Source organism: Cyprinodon variegatus, unplaced genomic scaffold, assembly GCF_000732505.1.
Source record: "Cyprinodon variegatus isolate N-32 unplaced genomic scaffold, C_variegatus-1.0 Scaffold1434, whole genome shotgun sequence".
NCBI classification, from domain to species: Eukaryota; Metazoa; Chordata; class Actinopteri; order Cyprinodontiformes; family Cyprinodontidae; genus Cyprinodon; species Cyprinodon variegatus.
The window spans coordinates 9,648-37,408 of record NW_015151887.1 but is presented as its reverse complement, the minus strand read 5'-3'; the positions used below and the strand labels follow the sequence as shown (position 1 = coordinate 37,408).

Below are 27,761 nucleotides of genomic sequence, written 5' to 3'. Positions count from 1 at the left end.
AGCTTCACAGAAAGTTGTTAAGGCTGAGCTGGCTGTGGGCTGGGGCTGTTTTGAGTCTGCTGGCAGTTCCCATCGACGTCTTTCTCTACGTGGAAGTTGGTCGCTCAGCTCGGGGAGATTTCCACACACCGAGCCGCTGTTCCACCGTCGATTCAAGGCGAATTGATCCGAGAATCACAGGCTCCGTTACAGTAACGTCATGGACCCAGCCAGTCAAGGTAATTGTTAGCTTATTCGGCAAGTTAGCATAACTTAGCCGCGGCTCTCTGGCTGCCTGAAAATAATACGTAAACAAATTGAAGGCAGCTTGTTTTTAATCGAGAAAGCTGTGATATAAACCCATCTGTTGTTTCCTCGTGTTGTTTTAAAGTTAAACGTATGTATATTCTAATTATCGGGGGTGTTTGTAGGAGCCGCGGGCCTCTGCTCCATGACAGGAGCAGTAACAGCAGGTGGAGAGAAAGGAGGATCCGGTTACTGATGTTAGCACTGATTTTACCTCGTTTAGCTGACCCGATCCGCTCAGGCAGCTCATCTGTCGATGAAACACCGAACTGAACTTTCTGCGTTTGAATGAGTCATTACAGCGATAAAAGTCAACAATAGTCTCCTTTATTCCAACACATCTGAATGTTTTTGTGTCTCTCGCTGATAAATAATAGGATGAAACTGAGAGCAGGTGCTGGGGAGGAGGAAGCTTTCTTTCTGCTGTGTCATTAACCCCAGCTGACCTGCAGCTGGATCCAAAAGTTTCTGCACAGCCCCACATAAAGAGGGGGTTCCAGGGATGTGCTGGAATCCTCTAAAAATAATTTCTAGGTGCATCAAACTCTTATTTCAGAGTCAGTGTTTCTATTTTTTGAGCCCTGTGTAATTATTTGATATTATTAATCAGCTTCCAGATCAAATCCAGGTGTGGAAAGGTCGTTTTTTGCATCAGGGGCCACAGGGTCTCCATGTTTTTGGATAGAAAGTTTTCTGACCGCAGGTCTAAAAGATCCAATGTTCTAGTATCCGAGGAACTTTGGAATAACTTGGGACACGGAGGCTTCAACACGCTGGGAAGATTCACAGGTCATCACCAGCTTGTCCCTGTGGTACTGATGGTATCACTGAATCAGGACAGATGGGAGGCTTTACCAATCCATCCCAGATGATCCTAATGAAGGAGCGTGCAGCGTTGGACCAGTCGGCTCAGTCTACTTTCATTCTCGCTCTTTGCTGCAGATGCTTTTGCATGCTGCTGCCAAGTATGAGCAAGCTCTGCAATGGTGGCAGCATGTTTCTATTCTGCACATTATTTTAAAAGACCAAACATTGAGATAATAATAATTGAACTTTATTGATCTTACATTGGGGAAATTTACCTCTGCATTTAATCCATCCCATTGTGTGAAGCCTGGGGAGCAGGGTGGGGTTAAGGGTCTTTGCTCAGAGACCCAGAGTGGCAGTCTGTGGGAGTGGGGCTCGAACTCAGAACCTCAGGATTCCAAGCTCTATTCCCTAACCACTAGGTCGCCACTCTCCCCCAGTGAAATACAATGTTTGCACCAATGTGCCTCAGCGCTAGACTCTGGTTTAGAGGACTGAATTAGCCGGCCACATTTATCACCCGAAGGCAGAGTTTTTAGGAAGTGGCCTTTTTTTCATCAGTTGGTGGATGGTAGCCTCTGCATATGATTTGCCTAGACTACTGCTGAGTCAGCAATAGTGTATCCTACCGGTTTTTGGTTTGTGTCCCACACTGTTTCTGTCTAGACAATGAGGGCTACCTGGATGTTTCAAATCCTTGCTTGCTGCAGCGGGACATGCATCTTTCCTAACCACAAAGGCACAAATAGTGTCCTTTTGCTCTTTTTTTCAAGAAAAGAAATAGAAGCTGTTCCTGGTAAAACAGACAGAATATTAGAGTCTACAACTTGTATCACCAACGCAGCCCTGTTTGTTTAGGCCTGTTGTTTCGGAATGTGGTCGGTGCAAAGCATTTCTGTATCGAGGCTAATCCATCTATTGACCTCTGGCGAGATGTGTTTTCGGGACTATGTGAATTCACAAAACTCGCGACAATTCCTCTTGCTTGCAATGAGTTGCAGAGAGCATTTTGAGCGTGCAAAGATGGAACATGACTCCGCAATTCACAATTCTTACCCTTTAGACCAGAGCTCACGGATTAGTGGACCTCGGTCTGGATCTGCACCCACCTGCTGGCTAATCTGGACCCAACCTGATTTAAAACATTTATAAATAAACTGCAGTGTCTAATTTCACTTGCGCCGCTTCTCCTGTTTGTACGGTAAAGCCCTCCGGGACCAGGCTGCATGTGATGCCAATTAGCCAATGAGCTGTGTCGGTCAGGGTTGCTGCTGCTGCTACTTTAAGACACAGCAGGCAAACCTGTGGCAAGCCGGGCGATGGGAAAGAAGGAGAAGATGATGAGAAAGAGTGAAAGAAAGTGTGGACTGCTGGAAGAACTGCGGTGAACTGGTGACAGAAAGTGAAATGGCGTGCTCAAAGGTGACCCTGCACATTTTGAGTAACGTGCTGCTGTGAAGCAGGATTCTCCACCATGAACATAATCAAAAATAGCACCTTTTATATGTGCTTTAGAATTGCTTTGTCACCATTCAAACCAGCTTTAAAGCCTTGCTTCCCTTATTAAGCCATAAAAAAGACAGAAATAAAATAAATGGTCAGTTCAGATGTTTTATAAAATCTGTCAATCAGGAAATTGTCTATATAACAAACTGAACGATTATTGTTCTCTACTTAAAAAAAAAACACTTTAGGTTGTAAAATGGAAAAAAGTTTTGTTATTTTATTTATTTTTTTTATTTAAAAGGTCAGTTTATAACATGGATACATAAAAAACTCATTTAATTTCAGTGTTAAATTCTGTTTTAAGTAACCGATTATAATTAAAAATGTCTCTGGACCTTTACTGGTTGTTGATTTTCTTTATTCGGACCTCCCTGATTTTTAAATTGGTGTCTCATGCTGTAGACTAAGAGTGGGGAAGAAAATCGTTCTGTCAATATATCGTGATTTTTAATCCCTCATATTGATTTTTTTAAACAAAACATTTTTCCCTAAAACTAAAGGAAAATGGGCTACCTCTGCACCGCCATTCTGGTAGTGCAGTGGAGCCATATCTGTAGTTGAGGCAGTCACAGTGGAAGGCGTTAACTGACACAAACCCTAATCAACATGGATACCAAAATAACTAAAAGATCAAAATAATCTGATGAACATTTACAGAGGTTGCTTTTTTATCTATACATTTAATTTTGATATCAGGAAAAATATCATGATATATGGTGATATTGCAATATAGTGATAATATTGTATCGTGACACCCATGCCAATACTCTCACCCCTACTGTAGACTGTATTGATATTTAACACGCTGAAGGTTGCTGAGCTGCCATTTTGTTAACATATTTCCTAAAATTTGACTTTCCGCCTTGAATACTGAATACAGCTTTGAACAATCTATCAAGAATGAGTTTGATGGGTCTCCATTTTCAGGCCTGTCCCACTGTGAAGGTGCCTTTAGCATAAGGAGCTCTTCAAATGAAGTTTAAAGATTGTCTTTTCATCAAGTGGGTTTGATTTTTTTTGCACAGCTATGGATTTCCTTTTATTATTGATTACTGGCTCCTCATAGCAGCGCTGCAAAGTCTCACTAGAAAGAAGAAGAGGCTGTGGGGGGCGAGCAGAACGGATTATTGACAACTTCTGTTTGAAACTTCAGAAAACCTATCAGAAAAACAGATCCGCCAATCAGGGTGTTTTTTTAAAGCTTTGACCTGCTGATAGTGATGCTGGTCTGTTCTGTTTTCTCTCCGAGATCGACCATAAAAATAAAGCAGAATTAAACGGATGTTTCCGGCCCTGACAGTTTCTATTCCAGAAAGTGTTTTTCAGAGCCACATCCTGTGTTCACTACTTGGGAGGGAAAAGATTTATCAACAACTTAGAGGGATTTATGGATCAGGGCAAAAAAAGGCAGATTCTGCTCAGTGGCAAAATAGTAATCTATAGAAACTGAAACAATTCCTATCCAAAAAGAAAGTTCTGATATTTAAAAATTAGGACAAAAGTTTGCCACTGCTTCAGAGTGATTGTTTTAATATGACCGATCTTTATCATTCTCATATTTTCTTTCTTTAACCTGGTATCAGATTTTTCCTACACATCGATTAAAAAATTATCCATCGATTAACAAGTCGAAATGAGCTTTTCTCCCTCAGTGGTTCTGTGGATGTTTGACACAAGTTTGTAATCAGATTTATGGCCTCCGCTGGTTATTTAGCATTGGTCAGAGGAATGCGATAGATTAAAATATCAAATATAGATTTAGATCGTTGCCTGTGTCTTTTTCTAGTAGATTTTGAATATTTTAATGGAATATAAACAGAGTTTAAATCTATAAAGAGATAAATAATGGTGCAGCAGCAGTGAGGAGCCCCAGATGGGTGGTTTTCTCCTTCTGGATCTGGGGGTTGTAGTGTCGTCTTTAGTCAAGCAGGGGCAGAAGTGTGGTCCATCATCCAATGAAGGTCCAGTCTGATTGATAAAGGAGTTCTTATGTCTAGATGTAGCAGGCCTAGAAGCGAAGGGCCCTACCATGTGAAGACTTTTAATCTGAGGAGCTTCATTCAGATTGATCCAGATCTGTATACACAACAATTGATTCTTTTGTTAAACTATCGCTGTGTTGGAATTCAGCGGCTGCATGGTTTTATAAAGTACTGAAATCTCAGTCAAGTAAAAGTATATGTACCTCTGAAAAAATAAGACTTTGGTAAAATCCCAAGTCACTGACTGAAATGTTACTTGAGTTGAAGTCTTAAAGTGTCGAAATGTCTTTTAAGTATGAAAATTACTGTAAAAATAGATCTACTCAAGTAATGTAATGAAATTAAAACAAGGCAAATGCAGTTTGAATGACATTTTATATTTTGGTAAACTTTCAGTTGAAATAATATACACAACCAAGTGCAGGAGAAATTTAGACCAAGTTTAGACAGGACAGTACAACCTTTTTGTAAGCCTTCAGTTTTCCTTCTTCAAGTAAGATCAGTGCTATACACTTTAAAATGGTACACAACCAAGTGCAGGCAAAATGCAGACCAGGGGGTGCATACTGACTACCTCCATGTGTTTCTTTAAGTCAGATGGGGTGTTTTTGGAAGATAGAATTTCCATGTTTTTGGGCGGGCATAACAGGCACTTTATGTTGTCCGAAAAATCTTTAACACCCATGGTAGAGTACATCGTGTTTAAATAAGGCCACGGGTTCTCATCGCGGACTGATGGGTCCACTGTAGTCCAGTTCGACGTTGTTGCAGTCGTTGTCGTCTCCGTCTCCTCTTCCATGTGTCTGCCGCTGATTTTGAGACTGGATTTGTTTTTAATGGGAGAAGCGAAACGAGTGTATCCGATTGGTGGTGATAAACAAGCCAAGGCAAGTCCCGACTTTGTTGCTGTCAATCAGTAGGTGGGGTCAAAACACTTGCGTTTCTCTCTCTCTCGCTTTTTAGTAACTAGTAACTAAACTAAACATTGAAAATGTATCACAGTAAAAGTACGCAATTAAGTTCGTAAATATAGTGAAGTAAAAGTACAATTTTATCCAAAAACTTTATACTCGAGGAAAGTATAAAGTACTCCAAAATGTACTTAAGTACAGCAGTGACGCATTTGTACTTTGTTGCTATGCAACACTGCGGCTGCATCGTCCAAGGGGAAGATTCGTAGTTCGATTGCGTCATAGCGCAGCGCTGAGGCCTATTCGGATTGGAAGAATCTTCGTCCGACAAATGCAGCCTTTTTTTGTCCATTTTGAAGGACAGGTGTGGCATATCCTACGTATCCTTGGTTATCCCGTGATTCCTTGCGAGTCCAAGCAGCCCGGCTTCTCCATGCTCAGAGAAAAAAAGGGAAATGACGCTGAACAGTGTGTCGATTAATTATAATACAAGTATGTGAATAGTTCAGTCTGAAATTAATGAAAAATAGTTCATTTAGATGGTTATTAAGTCAGATATGAGGTAATATTTGGTTTACCCAGGTAGACTGGGTCCTTGGAGGATGCTGAAATCAAACACACCCAATGACTTTGTAGCTCCGCCTCTCTGCAGTTATTTCTGTTTATCTGTGATTTGTCCTCACAATGTTTTTTGCTAACAGTTTTCCTCGCTTCTGTGTTGCCTCTGATGGACCCAGCAAAAAATCTGCAGTGTTTTCAGTGTGGTGTGCACTAGTGCAAAGGTTCCTAATGTGAGGGGGTCACCAGATCATTGTGATGTGATCCCTAAGGTGTATTTAAGGCCAAAATATACAATGAGAGACATAAAGGGGACTGAAATACAAACATCTATTATAAAAATTATTGGATGCAGCTTTGATTTATTTTAAATGCATGATGCAAATATTTAATATACTGTTGAATGTTATGTTCTATGTAATGAAAAATCGGTTTAAAATGATGAATTAATTGATTAAATAAAACTTAAAATGATATTTATTTAAAATGTTTTATAATTCACTTCTATAAGTAAATATAAAGTGAAGGAATTGCATGTATATTTATGTGATTGTCAGTTTGTTATTTTCGGGTCATAGGGTAAAATGTTTGGAAATGGTGTTGATGCACATTTGTCCCACATTTAAGAAATGTAAAAGTCCTTAATGAAGGATTGTGAGACCCCCGGTGAGCGTCTCATTCAGCATCACTGTGTGCTGCAGGGTTTCCCTGTTGGCGATGATGCGGTTTCTAAACGACGTGGCAATGCAGCGCCTCAGATGAACTCAGTGATGCGTTGCCAAGCCTCTGGCTTTGTTTGCAGAGAAAACAAAGGCGCTTGTTGCCGTTTGTTGGTCAGTGGTGTGACCTAGAATGAAATCCTTAACAGGAACCGTTTCCTCGTCTCTGTGTGACGTTTCTGTTTAAATGTCCTCCTTTTCCTAAACTTTTTAGGAAAAGGAAAAATTGTCTTTTTTTTCATTTTTGTGTTTGAACAAAAGTTAACATTAAGTAAACTGACGATAAAACACAGATGGTGGGTTTGAAGTTCATTAGTGTCGTTAATCTGAAGCAGCTTAGAACGTAGAACAGCGGGAAGGTCGGTGCTGATTGGGCGTGGAGGATGACCTCACATTCCACGCCTCAGTGTTTCTCAAACAGGTTAGACTGCTGCCAAACGAGTTCAGACAAATGATCACCTGCTCACAGGTTTTAAATAAAGTCACAAAACTTCACCCATCAGATTATATTTAAAGCAGTAAAAGAAATGTTAGTAAAACATTATGAAGTCAAGGATCCCAGCCCCATCACCCCCACCCCCCAAACATTGATCTCTTTGTCTGAGCTTGTCTGATTGCTTCAGACGGGTCAGTATACCTAACGGGTGGAGTAACTGTTTGCCTGAAGACTCCTGACAGCTCATCGGAGATGTCTCGATTGCAGAGTCCTGCTACCTGCAGTCAATCTTGTTCTTTCGTAACGACTCCAACTGTTGCGCCAACCTCTGGTGGACGTTTGTTTCAAGAACCTGCTGCTGCCAAACCAGCTGAGAAATCTGTCTCCAATGATTTTTTGATCAAATGCTTTATTTGATTAACACTTTATATAATAAAGTAACTTTCTACAGAGTTCTTTTTTAAGGTATAGTTTGGCTTTTTTTGACCATTTTTCCAGAATTTCTAGTTCATTCTTTTTTCCCCCTTTTATTTTGATCCTGTCATCATTGGACTGTGTTTTATTTTCAAATGAGACCTTGCTTATTAGCCATGGTGCGTAATGGTCTGGGTCAGTTTTTATTTTGCACTAGAACAAAAGGCAAATCAAACTTTGTGTGTTTGTCAGCGATTTAATAATATGAATTATTTCTGATTACTTGCTGACCAGGTTATGGATCCACAGTGATGGGATTCCTCCTGAATCCCCTGATTCAATATCAGTTTTTTTCGCTCTTCTGGAGGAACATAGAAATTGATTCAAATGTCTCCCAGGTCAGGATAAGTCTGGAAGACAAAAATAAGATTCAAAAGAAATAAAATTTAGGGCTGAAACAATTAATTGTGTTAATTAATCGATTATTTGAATAATCATCAACTAATTTAGTAATCGATTAATTGTTAACTGGAGTGTAGAGACTGTAACACGTGTTTAGCTGAGAGAGCAGTAATTATATTACAGTTGTAAAAATGTATAAATATTTTGCATTTAAGATGGAAACAACAATGTTTTTGACCGTCAATATGCTCTATCCATTAAATTCAATTTAATTCAGTTTATTTATATAGCACCAATTCACAACACTTGTCATCTCAGGGCACTTTACAGAGACGATTCAACCAGATCATTCAGTCAGAATAATTCAAAGTTTTCTATCTAAGGAAAACCAGCTGATTGCATCGACTCATTGACTTTCAATCAAGTGGAAAAGTTTTAGTTTCACCTGCTTTGATTTTGTAAAAAATCTTCCTTAAGGAACCATTGGCTATCCGATTATTAATCAAAAAAGTATAAACATATTAACCGATTTCGTTAGTTTCAGCCCTAATAAAATGGCAATTTTTTTTTTGCCCCAGTAATGTTTTAGAGCCATAATCCAGTGTGTGGTTCTTTGACAGAGATGTCCTAATAAAACCTTTTAGTTTCCGATGTGATGCATATATTGCAGCGATAAATATTCCCTAAGGCCGATATGGTCCGATAGGTTATCTGCATGGATTAACTACTTTTACTCATTTTGTTGCATTAAAGGTTAGAAAATGTTGGATCGAATGATTTTTCTCAGAAAGAGAACAATAGATATAAACAATGGCTGTAAGAATTATTATTAATCGATGGTTACATTCATTTGAAAGCAAAGTGTTTCTATCAGCATACTTAGAGATTTCAGATGCAGTCCGATAGAATCTGATCGGATCAACTGTTAATATCTATATCGGATAAGGACATTTCTGTTCTTAGAATCCATGTTTGAATACTGAATATTGTAAAAATCATTTCGATAGTTTCATGAAGCTTTCATATTAATTTGCCAAAATTTTTCCCAAACAGAATATGATGTGAGCATAAAGGGCAGGAAGAGCCTACCAGTGAGGTTAGATATGTTGTTTCTGCAGCATCTATTGATATTGCAATAACGTCTGGATATTTTGTTTATTTCCAGCCATAACCCTAGAATATGGTTCCATGAAGTTATTTTGATTCATTAGTAAATATTTTTCCCCATTCCTGTTCTGCTGCCTGCGTTGCCTCCTCTGACTCAGCCTTCGCTGCTAAAATTAGTCCTCAGTTTTGTAGAAAGGCCGGCCATATTAGACTTCCTTTCTTTGCACCACAGGAGTTCTGGAGTCGGTCGTTTAAGGTGAAGTAAAAAAGAAACCCTTTTTTTTTTTTTTTTTTACTTTAGATTGTTTTATCCATGTGTGATTAAATAAATAAAAAAAACTTAGACATAAAGCCTGCTTTTTGTGGAAGAGACATCATAGTCTGCTTACAGATACTGATTCCTATTGGTTTATCTTCTTTTCTGCCTAAAGAAACCTGAATGCAGCCAAAAACCATCCAAACAAACTCCAGCTTTTATTTATGTTTTCCGTTTCCTTCCCTTGTCATGTTTCCCGCTTCATCGTTTTTCTGTTTTTCTTTATCAGATATCAACCTGAACTCTCCCAACAAAGGTCTCAATATGGATCATTCAGACAACCTGTCCGATGTTCAGGTGGAGGGAGCGGCAGGAAACGTGGCTCACCCTCTTCCACCCGGCCTGACGGAGGAAGAAGCCGAGGAGCTCCGCACAGAGCTAACAAAGGTAAGAGACAAAGTATAATGTTTAAAATAAAAGTACCAAACCCAGTTTCCCTGATTATAGAACAGCCGTTTCATTCTTAAACCAGCCCTTCTGGTTTCTTGTTAGCATCAAGCCATAGCCATGTCTGTTTTAGAGACCAGCTCTCTTGTTTTAATGACCTGCTCCTCCATTAATGAGGGGACCCCTCGTTAGGCACGTTAAAAGTTGCCTAATTCCGTCTTTTTACACCAGTGTGTCACTAGACCTCCCAAACAACTCGCATCTTTGTCAGTGAAGCTGAGTGCTCCCACATCTCTTCCTTCATGGTGCCCATCTACATTAAGATCCACAATTCTGAGATTAAAGTCATAATTCTGAGAAAAAAGTCAGAATTCTGAGAAAAAAGTAAAAATTCTGAGATTTAAAGTCAGAATTCAGACTTTTTTCCCCATGTTAAACTGAAATAAAATTTTAAAAATCTGTTAATTTTTTTTTTTTAAGTAGCCCTAATCCTCTTCTGTAAAGAGATGTGATGTGAAGGATCTGAATATTTTGGTGTTTTTTTTTATTTTTTATTTTTTAATAAGGCCTTTTGACTAAAATATGGGATTACTTAACAGTTTTATATTTTTATATATATATATATATATATATATATATATATATATCTCTATCTCCGTGGGTGACAGCTGGAGTATTTTGGTTTGAGCTCTGATGATGTTTCAGGTTGAGGAGGAGATCAACACCCTGCGCCTGGTTCTGTCGGCCAAAGAAAAACACGCCTCAGAGCTAAAGAGGAAACTCGGCCTCAATCCGCTCAACGAACTCAAGCAGAACATCTCCAAGAGCTGGCAAGATGTACAGACCTCACAGGCGTACGTATGCATTAACCCCTTCAGCCCTGGAGGCTCATATATAGAACTAGAACTTCTGGTTCTGAATCCAGAGGTTCGATTCCCTCTGAAGTCAAGCTGCAATACTATTATTAGTTCACTGGCAAGGCAACAAAAAAAAAAAAAAAAAAACTTTGGCAGAGAGATAATTATATCAACCTCTCCTTTCAACCCGATTGCCTTTCCAAATAAAAATGTCACTGCTTTGGAAAAGAAACGCCTTGAGGTTGTTACATGTGTTACTTTTGAGTAATTACTAATTTCTTAGTAATCCTTTAATGTTTGTAGTAATTGTTCTCTTTGAATCTGTGTAGCTGTCAAGGTATAATGGTACAATATAATTCTATTTATTGTAAGATGTGTTTTCATATTGGCGGATCAAGGGTTAGGGAAATCCTTATTTACTGGTCATGGAGTTATTAAGATTTTCTACTGAGTTATGAGTTTCTGGGACAGACTTTAATCAGCTTCAGCTTCCAGAGCAGACTCTGACCAACGCTGACCACTTCCTGCCCTCTGGGTCACTTAGAAGGAAATGATGGTTTATTATATACAGAGCTTGGAGTTCATCACAGATTGTGGACTTTTGTTTCCTCTTCTTTAAAAGCAAACAGATTGAGCAGGTTCAGACTGTGAGACTTGAAGGGTCAAGTCTAACCTGGTAGTCGGTTTTCTCAGCATTCCCATCACCATGTTTTTTTTTTTTTTTAAACGGTGACATCATCTGCAGAAACATTAGGATGAATCTGCAGAGATGAAGTAGCCGAGTACAGGAGCAGGCGGGCGGAAACAATCATCAGATCCTCTGTTAACAAAACAAGATGATTGTAGATGTCAGGAAAAACAGGAACAAGTCCAATGGAACAAGTGAAAAAATGAACCTGCTGCCAGTGTAAGCTCTACACTGGTAATAGAGCTGATCTGATCTGGTTGGATTATTGTTGAAGTCTTCTTCTTTGCAGCTGAACCTCATCATGAAGTTATTGCTGATCCTGAAGACGGTTCTTTCAGCTGCGTTTTTTTAAGCTGATGTTTCCTGATTATTGATGCAAAGCAATAATGAATGAGGTCATCTGATTAGTTCATGTGCAAATACTATTAACATCGCTTACAGAATAACAACTATCTTAGTGGCAACTTGAAATTCTTGACTTTAAGGGCATTTCTAGAAAAAATAAATAAGATTTGTAGGATTTGGAGCTCTACTTTATCAAATTAAAACCTTTAAACTCCTGATGGGTTTTCCTGTAGGAGAAATGTTTATATTTTTAGATGTTAGCTAAATGTACTTGTAAAGCTAAGCTAAACTGAGCTGAAGGCTTAACTGAATGGATCCTGGGTGTCGATCGGTTGTTTCAGAAGTGTTTCTTTGCAGAAGCGCAGGTTTACCTCTGTGGCCCTGCTGGACCTCGGTTGGGTAACCAGCTCCTGTTTCTGTTTCTAGCTATGTGAGAACCACAGAGAAACTGGGCGAGTGGAATGAAAGGGTTACCAGTTCGGATCTGTGAGTCCATGCTCTGTTTGCTGCTCGTCTCACCGGTGGATGTCCGGGCTTCTGCTGTTTGTTCTCTCACGCTCTGACTCCCCCTCAGTAACCCCCCGCTATTCTCCACACACACATTCTAACCTTGGCAGCGACTAACGTCGCAGCAGCTGGTTCTTAACACTTGGTGTTACAGCAGGATCACTTGTTTTTGTTTTTGCATTCATCTACTTATTTAGTTTCTTTTTAAAGAAGTAATGTTTGGATCAGCACTTTTACACTTCTAATAACTTTCTTGGATATTTGGTTATACTTGTTGCACTGAAGTGAGATGTATTTTTTCCAGTCCTAACATTAACAGACCCTGTAGCCTATAACTCACTGGTTAGTTTACTAATAATGAACTGATGCATTTGAGACGTTTTCCTAACCTGCAGGCCTGTGGTGAAGGTATCGTGTAAACTAGCTGTTTGGCTTTATTCTATACTGAATCAGTGTTTTGCTTCCTCAGAGATCAGCTAGGGTTTCTTCCTCTTGAACCGCTGATGTGTCCCCTTCTCTTCCTCTGTGAATAAAATCTGCCGGGTGTTTTCCTCTGCTCCGTCTCTTAGTCTAACCTGTTAATAGATGTTCTGGTAGAGAATCTGTTCTCCAATCGGAGTCCTTCCAAAGTCAGCCTGACCCTCTCTGGCTAATCTTGCGATGAAGAAGCCTCCCTGTCTTATAAACCGTTTCTATGGTAGCCTATTCCTTCCTGGTAGAGATGACTACAGGGATGGAGAGAAATAGATGAAGTTAACACTCTAATCAGAGCATCGCATCCAACCTAACATTAAATTTCACATGTTCACAACCAAAAAGGGCTGCAGATAAATAACTAGATAGAAAAGATGCTTAATAGATCTTTCTTTTTACAGAATTTGAATCTGAAGCTAAAACCCTTTCATTTAAGGAGTTCTTGATGTATTTATAAACGGAGATACATTTTTTTTTCCTAATCTTAATTGCAAAATGTTTATTTATATAAATTTAGCTCTGTTCCTGCACTGAGCGAGTTTTACAGTCTATATGATCCCATTAATGATAAATCCCTGACTAGATTTGTTGACTATTTAAGTCTTTTTAAATGCTGTTAATCTGATTGAGCTGTAACCGTGTGAGAAACTGTAGAATTAGAGGCAGAGTTTTCTTGAAATTCCACACAGGTCAGACGTGACACCTTTTCTTTTCACCCTGGTGGGATTTCTGCACAAAGAGGAGCTTGTCTCTGGTTGTCTCCTCATAGATCTGTCCAGAGTTCAGTGACTGGAGGCTGTTCATGCTGACAGCGTTCATCTGTAAGAAGAGAATCCTTTGTCTTTTATCACAGAGTCAAACTGGAGGACAGGGTTGCATCTCTTGATCTTGATAAAACACGTCCAGCTGCTCTTTTGTGGCAAGGGATGGGGATCGAAACCCGGTTCTATCAAGGACCCGGTTCCACTTTTTTAAAAACCCGAAAATCAATAACGTTTGGGCTTATTAATACCACTATCGAGTCTGGTCGTTTTTTTTTTTCCTCCCGGAGGTCCTGTAACATAATTGTGTGTCCCTCGAGTCGCGTCACAGCATTTAAATCTAATCAATCCAATCACTGCAGCATGTACACCAATGTTTTGGAATGAAATTGTAAGCAAACAGATATTAAAAATAAAACAAGTGAAGTCTGGCACTTAACTTCGCTCGCGATTCGAGGATGGCTGAACGGACGAAAAGGTCTGAAGTTTGGCTTCATTTTACCAAGCTCAAAGATAAAGAAGAAGCAAAATGCAACTTATGTTGCAAAATCATCTCTTTTAAAGGGGGAAACACAACCTCAATGGCCAAAGCACATTAGTATTGTGCATCAAATAAAGGCCAAATGCAGTACCTTCGCCTGTCTCCGGGTTGAAAAGACTCCTCCTCCTCCTGCTGCTGCCGCACCACACCACAGTCGGGCCCGTCTTCATCATCCACTCAGAGTACCACTGGTAAGCGCACACAGACTTTGTAGCTTGTCCGGTCAGTTAAAAATAGTAATTGTGAAATCCGTGTTGTAATCGGCAGCATACAAGCTAGTTAGCTTGAAAAGTAAATAAAGTTTCAGACGTGCTGCGTGATGATGTGTTCAGATTGGCTCAGTAAAACGACAATTGGGTTATCATGATGCGTTCAAGTGTAACGTAAAGAAAAGGGAAGTTTTTGGCGAGAAACATGAGTAATACAGTTGTATATTGCTCTAATTATTTTAGAATATATAATTAAACTACTGATGCCAACATTTATTAAAATACAATTATTTATTTGCTAAATATTTTCCTAATCACTAAAAACATGATGAAAAGTGACAGTAGACAATACATTAACCATTGTGAATTGTGAAAATGTATATATTTTTTTAAACCAAAAGAAGACATTTCTTCAAATATTTTTTTTCCCCACTTCCTTTCTGTCTGTTAAAAACATATTGTCGCATAGTCTTTCGACCAAATGACAGAAAAGTATCGATAGTGGTATCGATAAAGACTCGGATCGATAAGGAGTATCGATAAAGGTATCGATATCAATAAATATTAACGATCCCCATCCCTAGTTGTGGCTGAGCTGTAAAACCGTTTTCAAAAGGCTGAATTTGAAGGCAAACCATTAAATGGCTTCTGAGAGGTTTGATCAATAAACCGGATGGATGAGAACTCGACATGTAGCCACCAACTCTAGCAGCTGTGCAGCTGGTGAACAGTGTTTCTGTTGCATTTAGAAACCAAGTTGGCTTGGACTTTATTTTGTTTGCTGTCAGAATGATGGTGGATTGCATCTGTTTGATAGGGAGGAAAAATGTACGACAGGAGAAGTAAGCAGCGTGGAAGTATTTAACACACAGAGACAATGCAGGAAAGCATGTCTATCTCTGACACACATTCTCCGACGCCTCCTCCTTCCCTCCCAGTGAGCAGACAGGCCGCTCAGACGGGAATAAACGGGACAAGAGGAAAACAAGAAGAGACACGGAGGAGGAGGACGGGGTCACATGATCCACACAGAGACGGGGTCAGGAGGTGCAAAGAAAATATATTGGTTATAAAACTCTTCTGACTGTGCAAAGCTGGACAGATTGTTAAAGTATAAAAATATGATTATTAAAAAAGTTTTAGTAATGATGGGATTGAATCTCCCAGTCAGCTTTATTTTGAGGGGAGGTTTTCTCTGTACTTTCTGCCATCCAGCTCCTCTCCAGTAGGCTGTGTAGGTCATGGAGACCTCAGCTGGTAGAGCTACAGACCTTAATTAAAGATGTCCTCCCCTCCTCTGTTCATATTGTTTTCTCTTGGACAATGCCAGCACAGAGCCGCTGGGTCTGACGTTACTGTGCTGTACTGTAAGCTGCATTGTGCTGACAGTGGTCCCAGCGTAGTCTAGCCTTGTCTGATGCCGATGTCCGATCCCTCCTGTTTCTGCTGCAAATGCCTCACATATCAATTTGCAGTAAAAAATGAGAATCAGAGTAGGGGTGGGCGATATGACGATTTAAGACCGTGTTACGATCTACACCTCTGACGATTTGTCATTATTAAGAGACCGTTTTATCAGGCTCCACAGAACTGCAGTTCTGCTGTATTTCTGCCACTGACCACATTTACATGCAACCAAAAAAAAACCTTTACAGCTAGAATATAATCCGAGGGTTTGACGTTCGTCCGTTAGTTTAAAAATCAGTTAAAGATTTGCCAACTCAATCGACCTCTGGTTCAGCCGCACGTCAGAGCTGTATGTGAGCTTAACCATACATTCCATCAGCAACTGGGAGCTATGTAATGCAACACTGCAGACAGCCTATTTTCCTGATCATATCATCATAGATTGCACAGATTACATCTTGACTTGCACTATATTTGCAGTTCCATAATAGTTTTTGTTTCTAAAGACTTTAGAAATTATACAAATCTATCGTTTAATGTAATATTTTTTTTTTTAACTCAACTTAGTTTCTGTGTGCTTTCTATTTTCTTCTACTTTATTAGACCAGTCAAGATTTTAAAGTAATAAAACTGCACTAAGATACAGTTAGAATTTTTTATTTATTTTGACTGTAGTTACTTGAAAAATGTAACTAATTTGTAATTGTTTTACTCAGGAGTTATTGCATTTTTATACTCTTTGGTGTGTTTACAATATAGAAATAAAAAAAAAAAAAAGTTTGTTAGCACTGCTTTGATTCTCTAATTTTAATAAACTTGTTCATTTATTTAATTTTACTCTTCTTTGCATGTAATCGAAGTTATGTTGGTCGTATCTAAAAAAATCGTGATAAAATCGAGATCACAATAATATAATCAAAAAATCGTGGTATTTTATTTTTGCCATATCGCCCAGCCCTAAATCAGAGTCGGTTTTATCCAGACTCTTTCAGGTTTCTTTTTCAGTTTCTCTGAAAATTTTTTGCAGGAAATCTGCATCATCATTACTCTTCTCTTGACAAACGTTGCTGCTAATATTCTCTGCTGGTTTAGGGTTTTGATGAGTCTAAAACAACTTGAGGCTGGACCTCAAGTTTTTGTTCTCGTTTTTATTTTTTTGCGTTTTGAAGCAAACATAACCGAGGCAGCGAATGGTGTGTTTGGCCTACTTTTCTCTCTCCTCGCTAATGAGCCGAGTCATTCGTTGCTTTGATCTGCTAAAGCATTAAGCGTTGGAGCGTTTTGTATTATCTGTGGGAGGATTTTTTTTTTTCCATCTTAAAACATTTTCAGCTGTTCTGCATCGCTTATGCTCGTTATCTTTGTCCTCCCGTCTTCCTGAAACGTGGAGCTGCTCATGCAGCTCATTTATTTATTGCGCCATCAAAAGACAGTTATCTGAAGACAGAAGGAGTTTAGACTTAGAGGGAAGTCGATCCTTTGCAGGAAGAACAAACAAATCTATTGACTAGTTTTAGATCAAAACTCGATTACACAGCAGTTTTATTCCAAAGCTTTGTGTTTTCTAATCTCCGTATTTATTGGTAGTCCAGTGTCCATCTGAACAGTAAGTTCATTTTAGAAAGGACAGAACTTTTATGTAAAGTTGGGATCCGTTGAGACTAAGACTTTCCATTAAAAAGTGGTTTAGTTAGATTTTTGACGCAAGAATTTGACATTTCATTTCATTAAAAATGTTTATTATTATACATAATGCATGGGCATTTAAATCACAGTATAATTTAGATTTATATTGTATTTTGGTCACCTGATTTATCTTATAAATCACTTGCCTTGGCATATTAGATCAGCAGGCTCCTTTGAGGTTTTTAAATCCTCTTTAAAATCACATTTCTTATTCCTGGCTTTTAATCATGTCTAAGTGGACATTTGGCAAATTTTTTTTTTATTTTATTTTATTCTAAAATGTATTTTAATTGTTTATGTATTTTAGTCTTCAGTTTTTATCTTATGTTCCTTAACTGTGATTCCTGTACAGCACTTTGGTCACCTCCGGTTGTTTTGAATGTGCTTTATAATTAAAGTTTGAGTTAAGTTGAGTTATAGGTCATAATATTGATTTAAGAAAAAAATCCATAAAATAAGAGGGAAAAGTACGGAAGAGGATTAGGGCCACTGGAAAAAGAAAAAAAGTCTACTGATTTTAAAAATGTATTTCAATTTAGTATAGGAAAAAATTCAGAATTCTGACTTTAATCTCAGAATTTTGACTTTTTTCTCAGAATTTTGACTTTTTTCTCAGAATTCTTACTTTTTTCCTCAGAATTTTGGATTTTACTGTAGATGGACACCATGAAGGAAGAGATGTGGGAGCACTTAGCTTCACTGACATAGATGTGAGTTGCTTGAGGTGGCCAGTGACACACTGGTGGAAAATGACGGAATTAGACAACTTTTTACGTGCCCGAGGGGTCCCCTCATTAATGGAGGAGCAGAAGGTCATTAAAGCAAGAGAGCTAGTGTCTAAAACAGACATGGCTATGGCTTGATGCTAACATGTTTGTTATCTGTCAGAATTCTGAGATTAAAGTCAGAATTCTGACTTTTTTCCAAAACTAAATTGAAATTAAATTTTAAAATCAGTAAACTTTTTTTTTCAGTGGCCCTTATTCTCTTTCGTAGAAAAGCTATTTGATCTGCAGTAAGTTTATTTTTCTATTTTTTGTGCATTTTCAGCAATTCTTTATCCTTAATGTTCTTTCTTTTAATGGTTACAATGCCGTCGCTATGCTGTAAGTGCCACTTTGGGATATTTCGGGGGAAAAAACTACTTGCGCTTTATTTTTATGATGGTGTCTTTAACTGGATTTTAATTTTTCAGTGAAAAAAAACAAGAAAAAACTGTAGCATATAATAGCTAGGATGTTTTGAAGCGAATAGATTTTGACTGAATTTGTCCCCGGAATGATCAATATCTTCTAATGGACATTTATAGTACTTGTTTTTAATCTCTAATCTCACCCCTAATAGTGGTCTTATTTTTATTTATTATTATTTTATTTATTTGAATTGGGACAATGCACATTCATCAACATGTCAGCATAAAGCATGAATGTAAATATGCCAGAATTAGCACAACAGCTAATTTGCATCCGCTGTCCTAAGGCAGGTAAAAACAGTGAACATTAAACAAGACACTACAGAAGAGAACAGAGTGGACACAAACGGATAAGATGCCAATAACATAAAATCACAATAAAATTAGGTTAACAATAAAATGAGGTTAACAGGCCCATGGAAACAGATCAATTTACCTGTGAACACATGTCTGGTTAGTTTTCAACCAATGTTTCAAGGAGAATTTAAAACGTATGTAGGTTACACAGCCCCTAATATGAGCTGGTAGTGTGTTCCATAACTGTGCTCCTGATGGATGCAACCATTTGGCCAAATTTGGTCCTACGCCGCTGAACATTGCAGTCTCCTCTGGCTAAAGCTCTAGTGTTTATTCTAGTAATGTTTTTTTTGCCTTTATTTTTAATATATCCTTGCAGTCTTTATGATTTCTGGTTGTATGATGTTGTAAAAAGAAACCTGAAACCTTTGGTATTTGTTTAGCAGTTTCTGAAAATGATATTGAAGCTATATTTTTTAAATAATGGGAGTAATGCAGCTGGATGCCCATAAAACCTTGATGGCCTCAAGAGGAAACATTCAACACCAGTCCTCTATGAAGGGCACGATAATTGACACGCACACAGGAATAAATAAAAGTTGGAGACTTTGCTCTCTTTTTTTTTCTTTTTTTTTATCTAGAAATCTAAACTATATAGAAATATAAGCTGCATGTTTTTCTTTTTGTTAATGACAGTTCTGTTTCTCTCTGATGTAATGAAATGTTCTACATTCTCACTTGCTCAAATCAAACCCTTTCAGCTGTCCCCCTCTTTCCTTCAGCCCAGTATCAGAGTGCGTCTCCCAGACTGGGACAGGTTTAGGACCAGTTAAAGACTGCTGTATTGTGACTGTCTGTATCTCTTCCTCTGTGTCATTATCCCGCTGTTGTGTCTTCAGATATCTGTCTGCCTCAGCCACTTTGGATGACATTGCCCACTCTGAAGCGTGAGTTGATCCTTTTTTTTTTGTTTGTTTTGTTTTGTTTTTGTTTGGCTTGTAGATGAGTTAAGGTTTCTTTTTGTTTTATTTGGGAGCTTTTGCCGTCACCTTCTTCCTGTCCATGCTTTGTATTCTGTTCATATTCGGTGTTGAAGGCTATGTTTAGGGGATATTGGATTCTAAATAACTGATGTGATGAAACTTGCTGCTTAGCTGCTGCTTTTGTGGATTAAAGGCTGTTTCCTTTGTTGAACATCAGTTAGGCAGGAAGCTGAAGGTCTCTGAGCCACTGATGATGGAGCTCAGCTTTAGGGATTTAAACACAACACATAGCAGGATACATCCTGGACTATATCCCAACTTCAGGTTTTATACTGGAGGAAGCCCAGCTGCCCAAATTCAGCTGTTATTTTTGCTTAATAGGAAAGAAACAACTTGATTATAAGAGGAAAGACTTTCAGTACAACTCCTCCAAAGTAATCCTATAGCTTTCAGAAAAAGAAAAACAAGTTTATTTCTGGTCCAAATAAGTCTTCTGAATCAGAGGAGGGATTTTATTTTTTCTGTTTCGGACGGTAACCTGCTGTGGACATGGTTTAGCTTTTGTTTTCTGCATTACTGGTGGAAGATTTGAGGCTTTCTTCTCATCTTTTTTTTTTATTTTTTGCCGTCAAAGTTTTTAAACATTTAAAGTTTTTTTAGGTTTTTTTTTATAGTCTATGCTTAATGGTTTTGTACTTTGTCTTTTTGTACGTCCTGAATGTTAACTGCTGAGTCAGCCTGCCTGAATTTTGCTTCAGAAATAAACGCATCTTCTTTTTAACCAGATCTACAGTGCAGTAAAAAGATTTATCAACATTTCGGTGTTTATTTTCTTCTATTTTATTCCAAATGTTTATTATAGGATACATACAACCTGAGTAAATAAGAAGGTATACAATGATTTTATTCATTACTCCTCTTTCAAACTGTTGGGGAACAAGAAACTGAGCTCTTCCAACTGTTATCTCTAACAGCCTGTCATCAGGATTACTTTCCAGGATGACTGGGTTGGTTTGGATAATTATATTAATCTAATTAATGAGGTCATTTTTTTTTTAATAATGCTTCAGATGTGAAGGACTGACGGGATGAAAGATTTAAAGAACCGTTTTTGTCGAAGCATCATAAATGCATTTTCTTTCCTGCCCTGCTGTAGAGATGGCTCTAATCTCGATACCAATTGCAATGAATGTTAAATAATTATGATGCTTTTACATGTATCTTCCAGTCTTAACTTTTACATGTCTTGTCCAGTTTCTCTAACTAATGGGTTATTATTACTGCGTATGTGAGAGTTTGGGACTAACTGCTAAAACAGCAGCGGTAGAAATCATCCCCATTCTCTTGTTTGGCTTCATTGTGGGGTCAGCAGGTCAAATACCAATGAGGTTTTTAGAGCTTATTGATTCTTCCGAACTAAAATCTCCCACTTTTTTATGATTATACAATAATCTCATCAGTGAGCTTTGTTTTGAGTTTGGTAAAAAGATTTAGGTTGGATACTGGTGCATAGAAACAGAATGATGTGGCGTCTTCATCACGGAACTTGCAGCATTCATTGTGTGTGTGGAAACATCGAAGGTTGCTCCAATATTCGCTAGGATACTATATTGGTGTCATGCATTAACACCCTGTATATTAATAACATGTTTAGTCAGCTGGATGAAGACATGTAATCGATCCTAATGTTCAACACTGGTGTCTTTATAGTAACTGGAAAGGAGTCAGAAATATGAGGATTATTCATAATTTATTAGCAACAGTGTAACAGTTTTTTATTTCCCTGATGATGTGCAGCACTAGTTTCAAAATGTTCCTCCTTCCTAACCATCCAGACCCTCATTCAGGTTCCCCGTTCTTCTCCCTTTTTGTCCCCATGTCCTTGAACCAAGAAGGTTCCTTCTATTTTAAATATTTCAGATGAATCCATGAAAATCTACCTGATAATTCTCCTTAATTCCCTTTATTTTGGCTCTTATCTGGTTGGCGTCCTGCTGCTTGTAGATGTGTCTTTGGAGACGTAAGAACAGGTTCATGTTCAGTAGGGATGGAACGGTTTATGAAAACCGTCCGAACCGTTCGGTTCGACGGTCTCGGTTCGGTTCGCGTGTGTTGCCTTCGGTTCATGCGCTGCTCCTTTTTCTCATAGGCGAAGCGTTTACACTCCACAGCAGAAGGTGGCGGTACTGCGACCAAAGCCAACCACCAGTAGTAAACAAAAAGAAGAAGGAGCGAAGCAGCGTAGCCGGGTGTAGCAGAAAAAAAATCAGTTGTTGTGGAGAATTGTGTGGGTATGGCGAGTGGGAAAGAACAGGAGTTGAAAGACGCGCCAGCAGCACTTTATAGGTCTGCTGTATGGGACCACTTTGCATTTAGAGTGACCTACGATGACGGCGGAAAGAAAGCTGTGGATAAAAGTGCAACAGTGTGCAAGCATTGTGCAACACGTTTTGTTTAAGCTAACAGCAAAACGACCAACATGTCAGGCTAACAATCAACATACCGAACCGAAAACCGTGACCACGAAACCGTGAACCGAACCGTGGATTTTGTGAACCGTTCCACCTCTGATGTTCAGCAGGATCTGAGGCGATGATCAAAGACTTACTGTTTATCCTCAGTTTGAATCGTAGTGATAAAAAATGGTTTTAGGTCCTATTGCATGAGACGAATCCCACATTATTGTAAGGTTAACCTAACCCTAACCCTGCTTTACTCACAGATGGAGTCCTGCCAGAAACTCCTAACACCTGTTTTAGCTTTCAGATAGAAGAGAAAAAGAATCTCATCTTCTAGTTTATTAACCTTTTGGATCTTGGTTGCCTTCTTATTTTCGGCTAACCCTTCTTTCACCCTTTTAACTCATTTGCCTTTTCTTCACGCCTCCATATGGTGATAAAAATCCTCTTTTCTGTCTCTTCCATCATCCCTTCTCCTTCATGTTCTCATTTACTCATCCCTGCTTCCCTCCCTGCAGATACAAGAAAACCCAGGAGACTCTCTCTGAGGCGGGGCAGAAGACGACCGCAGCTCTCAGCACGCTGGGCACAGCCATCAGCAGGAGGTTGGGCGACATGAGGTACGGAGTGAAAATGGCCAACAACATTACCTGCAGACAAGAACAAACGAGAAGAGCTTGTAGAGACGTTCTGTACGGCTCTGTTCAGTCTGAGCAACATAAAGGTTGACTCAGTTACTGCACAGAACAAACCAACTATTCAAAGACCTGTTCATGTTGAACCATGAGGATATTGATATATCTATTTAATTTTAAGCGGTAAACACAAAGCTTTCTGTTACAGACGGCTCATTTGTTCTTTTCCTTGCAGATTTATCATAACAGACCTTTAATCTGTTTCTTTGCTTTAGTAGTTACTGTAGTAGAAAACCTGCTGCATGCCTGCATGTCTGCTACCATTGTAGATGTTAGGTGTTCTGCACGAACGTCTGTTCTTAGACAGTTTAAGTGTCAGATTATTGCCAACTGCACGGCTTTAGGAGAAATATTTAGTTTTTAGCACCAGCAGTGTATTTCCATATCGGAAGAAAGCCCAAGCTTTAACCTCGGCTCCGTGTCTTTAAAGCTGGTTGTGTTTTCACCTTTCTTCTGAATACATAAATGAGCTAGAAGGTCCAGCTTTCTTTCCTTTTTTTCCCCCATATTTAAATATTGTTTAAATGAAGATGAATCAAGCTGAAGCTACACTATGACTAAATTTGATCCATTGGATTCAGGCTTGATAATGAATGTTTACCATTAACTTAAAATAATTGAGCTTGGATCATTTTTGTTTGTATTTTTGGCTCCTTTGTCTTTCAGAATTGTTGTAGTTCCTGTGTCATTGTGGCTTCTTGTACAGTACGTGCCTCCATGTTCAGAAAAGGAATGGCATTACGCTGCCGGTGACACTGGTTCCACAGCAAACAGATTCTGCTCTCTTATCTGCATCCTGTGTTTCTGATCCCATCTGATAACGTTGGTTTTTCACCCTGCACCGTCCTCTCCGCCTGTTTGTTTCCGTTTGTCCCTTTGCCTTACTTTGTCCTCTTGTTTTTATTTGCTGCCGCGGTTTGATCAGAGCTCTGCCTTTCTCTAATTCCTTTAGGTAAGACTAATACATCAACTTTACATGGTCAGTCATCCTGAAACTCATCAGGATGATGAAGACATGCAAGTTTAAATGAAAGTATTCTGAGTTGAGCTTTTAGAAAGCCATAGATGAAGCCAAACTAATGCTACAAAGCATCAGATCTACACTTTTAATCAATAAAACCTACTTAGATGCAGGCTTTAAATGTGAATCTCTGTCTCACCCTTTGCTTGCTGTATAACACTTGCACTCTCTCCTCTCTTTAATGCTTGCAAAGTAGCAACTATTCCATTCGCCACTCCATAAGTATGCCTGCCATGAGGTAAAGTATCACAGAGTTCATCCTGTAGCCAATAGATCCTAATGGTCTCTGTTAGTTTGATGGCATCCTTTTGTTAAAATGTTTCTTTTACTTCATTTCCTATTTTTAAATTAGATTTTCTCAGTCTTATTTATATTTTAAATTAATAGATTTGGTTTATAATGATGCTCTTTTTGATATTCTGTTCCAGTTTTATTTCATTAATGTTTTATATACATATAAATATTATATTTATATGTATATATTTATATATTTTGTTATTTATAAATAGTTATTTGGAAATGTGTAACAATAAAATTACATATTGTATCTTAATCTTTTTAAATACATTTTCTGTTTTTTTTGTTGTTGTTGTTTTTGTTTTTGTTTTGGTTTTTTTCCCAATATCTGCTTATTGTTATAAGTATTAATTAAATTGGATGAGTTATTTATTATTTATCCTCATGTAATTTACCAAAACTTATGTCTGACTTTTTAATGTTTGGATGTCCAACGCCTATTTTCTAGATTAGAATACACTGTTAAAATTAAGGTTTTTGTATACCCATACTTTTTATTTTTATTTTAAAGAAATTCCTATAAAACAATTTAATCTTGACAATAAATGTTTTATCTTTGGATTTCATATTTTTTCTCAGTATATTTTAGCTGAGTAATTTGATATTTCTGATTAACTGACTTCACGTTTCTGCTCTATAGAAACTCTCCAACCTTCAAGTCATTTGAGGACAAAGTGGGAAACCTGAAGGTGAGAAAACTCGGTTTGTCTGAGAAAATCCTTGAATGCTAAACGGTTCAGAGGTTATTCAGGATTTCTGGCAAATAGAAATGATTTATTAGCTGGAAATTATCCAGCGTTAAGCTTCCTTTTTTCATTGCTTCTTTTCTCACTCTGACCTTCTGGACCAAATCCAGACTAATGGAGACCGTTAGACCATCCTGTCTTTTATCAGCTTAGCTGGTGACCGGATAAATTAGTTTCTATAATGTATTTAAAATATAAAGTTTTCAAAGCCACTAAAGCTCCTGCGGTTAACTCCTCACTTTGCACAATAATCTAAACTGTGAAGTTCTATGACTCTGCAGAAAATCTGAATAACTGAGCAGAACTGAAATATCTAAAAGTGTCTATTAGAGACTTAATCCTTGTGAGTTCTTGGAGCTGCTTCCTGTCTGGATGCGTACTTTACTGAAATAGTTTCCTGATCAAGCCGGCCTCATATCAGCGGCTATAGTTAGACCCCATCAGAGGACACCAGATCCTCGACGTCACCGTAAACAGGAAGCAGAAACTGTTGAGTCAGTGAACCACAACCATCATTGACACTCTTCTGTTTCCTCTGTTTTCATCTTCCTCTTTCCCCTCCACCCTGTTCAGCATAAGGTTGTCGGACCCAGAGGGAACGGAGACGCCGTCAGCTCCCCCACCGACACCACCCCAACTCAGGACAACCCGCCGTTCTGAGCGCACAACACGCCGCCTCCTCCTCCCCCTTGCTGCCATCTTCCTCACGACCTCAGACTGTACTGTTATCGAGCCCGGACCTCTGACCCTTCAGCAACACTCTGCGTATTGTCCTACGATCTGTAAACGCACCACAGCAGGCAGGCTGATGAGTCGACTGTCCCATCACTGCTGCTTCCTCCACCTTTGGTTCTCTTCCTCACTCTTCAAAGATTGTTCAAACCGGAATAATTTGCCTTTCCTATCATCAGTCCTCAACACCGTTTTAAGAAGGAAAAACCTAAAAGATGTTGAGGTTTTCATGTCATTTTGTTTTTTATTTTCCCTTGTAGTTTAATAGCCGACGTCTCTGAGGCTCACCGAGCATCAGGGTGGATTCGGGTGCCAGTTAAAAACCAGTTTAGCTTCCACCCACACTGTGAGCAACTGTTACTATCACCACTGTTTCCTCACCTGTCACACTCGCACCCAGTTTGTTCCTCCACTCTTTAGACGCAGACTTTGCTTCGCCGTTATTAAGGACATCTTAGATATCTGCATGTTTGCTTCATCGTAGAAACCCTGCAAACAGCCACAGGAAAAGGAAAAAAAAAAGCACCCAAGTTGTAAAAAACTGCACCCATTTTGTATTATAAACTATTTTACACTGCTTTGCAAAACGTTTTTACATAATTTTTATCAATAAGTATAAATATATAAGACTACAATATATCGGTGGTAGTTATCAGGGTTTGGTGGGTTAGAAAAAGTCAGTGTGGAAAAAAACAAACACTAATGGGTCAGTTTTTTCAGCCAGGAATGAGTTGGTGACACTAATTAAACCAAAGCAGCTCTAGATCCGATCAAACTGGGTTTAATTTGCAGCATTTTCTTTCAGTAGTGTAGATTTAAAGCCGCCTAATCTGTGCTTTCCGGCCATGGTTCTGTGGGAGGCGGGGCTTTGTTGCGTACGATACCTGGTGAATGTCGGCGCCTTACGTTAACAGGCTCACCTGCTCAAATTTAGCTCAAAGAAGAAGGAAACTTTGATGTTTTCTTCCCTTTTTTATAAAGTTCCGCGTTCATTTGGGGACAGAGATGATCTCCCGCTGCCATAGGCGACACTTTTGCCAACAAGTATCTGAATGTACACGCATTTTGCTGCTTTTAACACACAAACTAAACTCACTGGCTGCATGATGCCAAACTGCATAAAATCCCCCTTTTTTTTTGGGCCTGAGAGGCTTTTTCTTTCAAAATAAAAGAAGGAAGCTCTGCATTTTATTTTTTTTTTCATCTTGACAAACATGATGGAATAACTTTGAGGTTTTCTCATATTTAGTTGGCTCTTCCACACCGCAGTTGATCTCCTGTTTCATTTCTCTTCTTTTTTATTATTATTATTATTTTCCTTCATTTAAGGCATTATAAGCAGGAAAATTCTCCAAATCTCTAAAGCTCAGAGCGGGACTTTTTAAAGCTCCAGATCAAAAGTTTAAAAAGTCCAACTTGTCATCAAACTGCATTACTGCATCATATGTGTGTGTTTTGTTTAATTTGTGTTTCTGTTCACTATTTGTTAGTAGATATGTTCCTGTAGAATAGAAAAGTTTCCCTCTTTTTTTTGAGATTTTGTACGGTTCTTATGCCATCAACAAGTTGCCATTATTTAAATATGTTACAGAACACATCTTCATCTCACATAAGTTTTCCTTTGCCAAAAAGGGATGCCTTCGCACATCGCAAGAAATGTTCATCTCAAGTCGTTTAAGGATTCACTCCTAAGAGAAAGAAATGTGGTTTAGTTTAAAAAATTTCCTATTTTTTCCTCACTGGTTTAAAATAATTTACATTAATTGTTTTTATTTTTTGGAGATGGCCAAAACAAGATGGATGTACCTTTTTTTTTTTTTTTTTTTTTTCCCCACTAGTCTGAATGAGATGAATGCAAAGATGTGGGTTTGCTGCAGTGACTGTTTTAATGTAAACAACCCCCTCCTCTCTCTCTGCAGAGCAGTGTCTGTGGGGACGTCATTGTAACAAAGCGTTTAACACAGAAACACAATTTTAACCTGCATCTGTATATATATTTCCAAAATACTTGCAAGTGGTCATGAATCATTTCCC

General features: G+C 38.5%; 1 protein-coding gene across 16 annotated transcripts; it reads left to right on the top strand.

Moving 5' to 3' along the window:
• On the top strand, positions 1 to 26,667 carry tpd52l2 (tumor protein D52-like 2). 16 transcript variants are annotated; one of them, XM_015403048.1, is made up of 10 exons: positions 1 to 218; positions 9,673 to 9,830; positions 10,536 to 10,684; positions 12,147 to 12,206; positions 19,694 to 19,741; positions 22,755 to 22,856; positions 23,857 to 23,883; positions 24,149 to 24,190; positions 24,890 to 24,938; positions 25,569 to 26,667. In XM_015403048.1, exons 1-10 carry the CDS (start codon positions 200 to 202, stop codon positions 25,653 to 25,655), a joined length of 741 nt encoding a protein of 246 aa, XP_015258534.1. In that variant the 5' UTR covers positions 1 to 199; the 3' UTR covers positions 25,656 to 26,667. The 16 variants fall into 16 exon arrangements, with proteins under 16 accessions (XP_015258534.1, XP_015258533.1, XP_015258539.1 ...); XM_015403047.1 differs by having other exon boundaries at positions 24,146 to 24,190; XM_015403053.1 differs by lacking the exon at positions 12,147 to 12,206.
• Positions 26,668 to 27,761: the final 1,094 nt, after the last annotated feature.

What these genes read in the sequence shown, in the direction of transcription:
- tpd52l2 (XM_015403047.1), top strand. An exon ending in CCTTTCTCTAATTCCTTTAG is followed by an intron (nt 23,884 to 24,145) that starts GTAAGACTAATA and finishes ATGCTTGCAAAG; the next exon opens with TAGCAACTATTCCATTCGCC. An exon ending in ACAAAGTGGGAAACCTGAAG is followed by an intron (nt 24,939 to 25,568) that starts GTGAGAAAACTC and finishes CACCCTGTTCAG; the next exon opens with CATAAGGTTGTCGGACCCAG.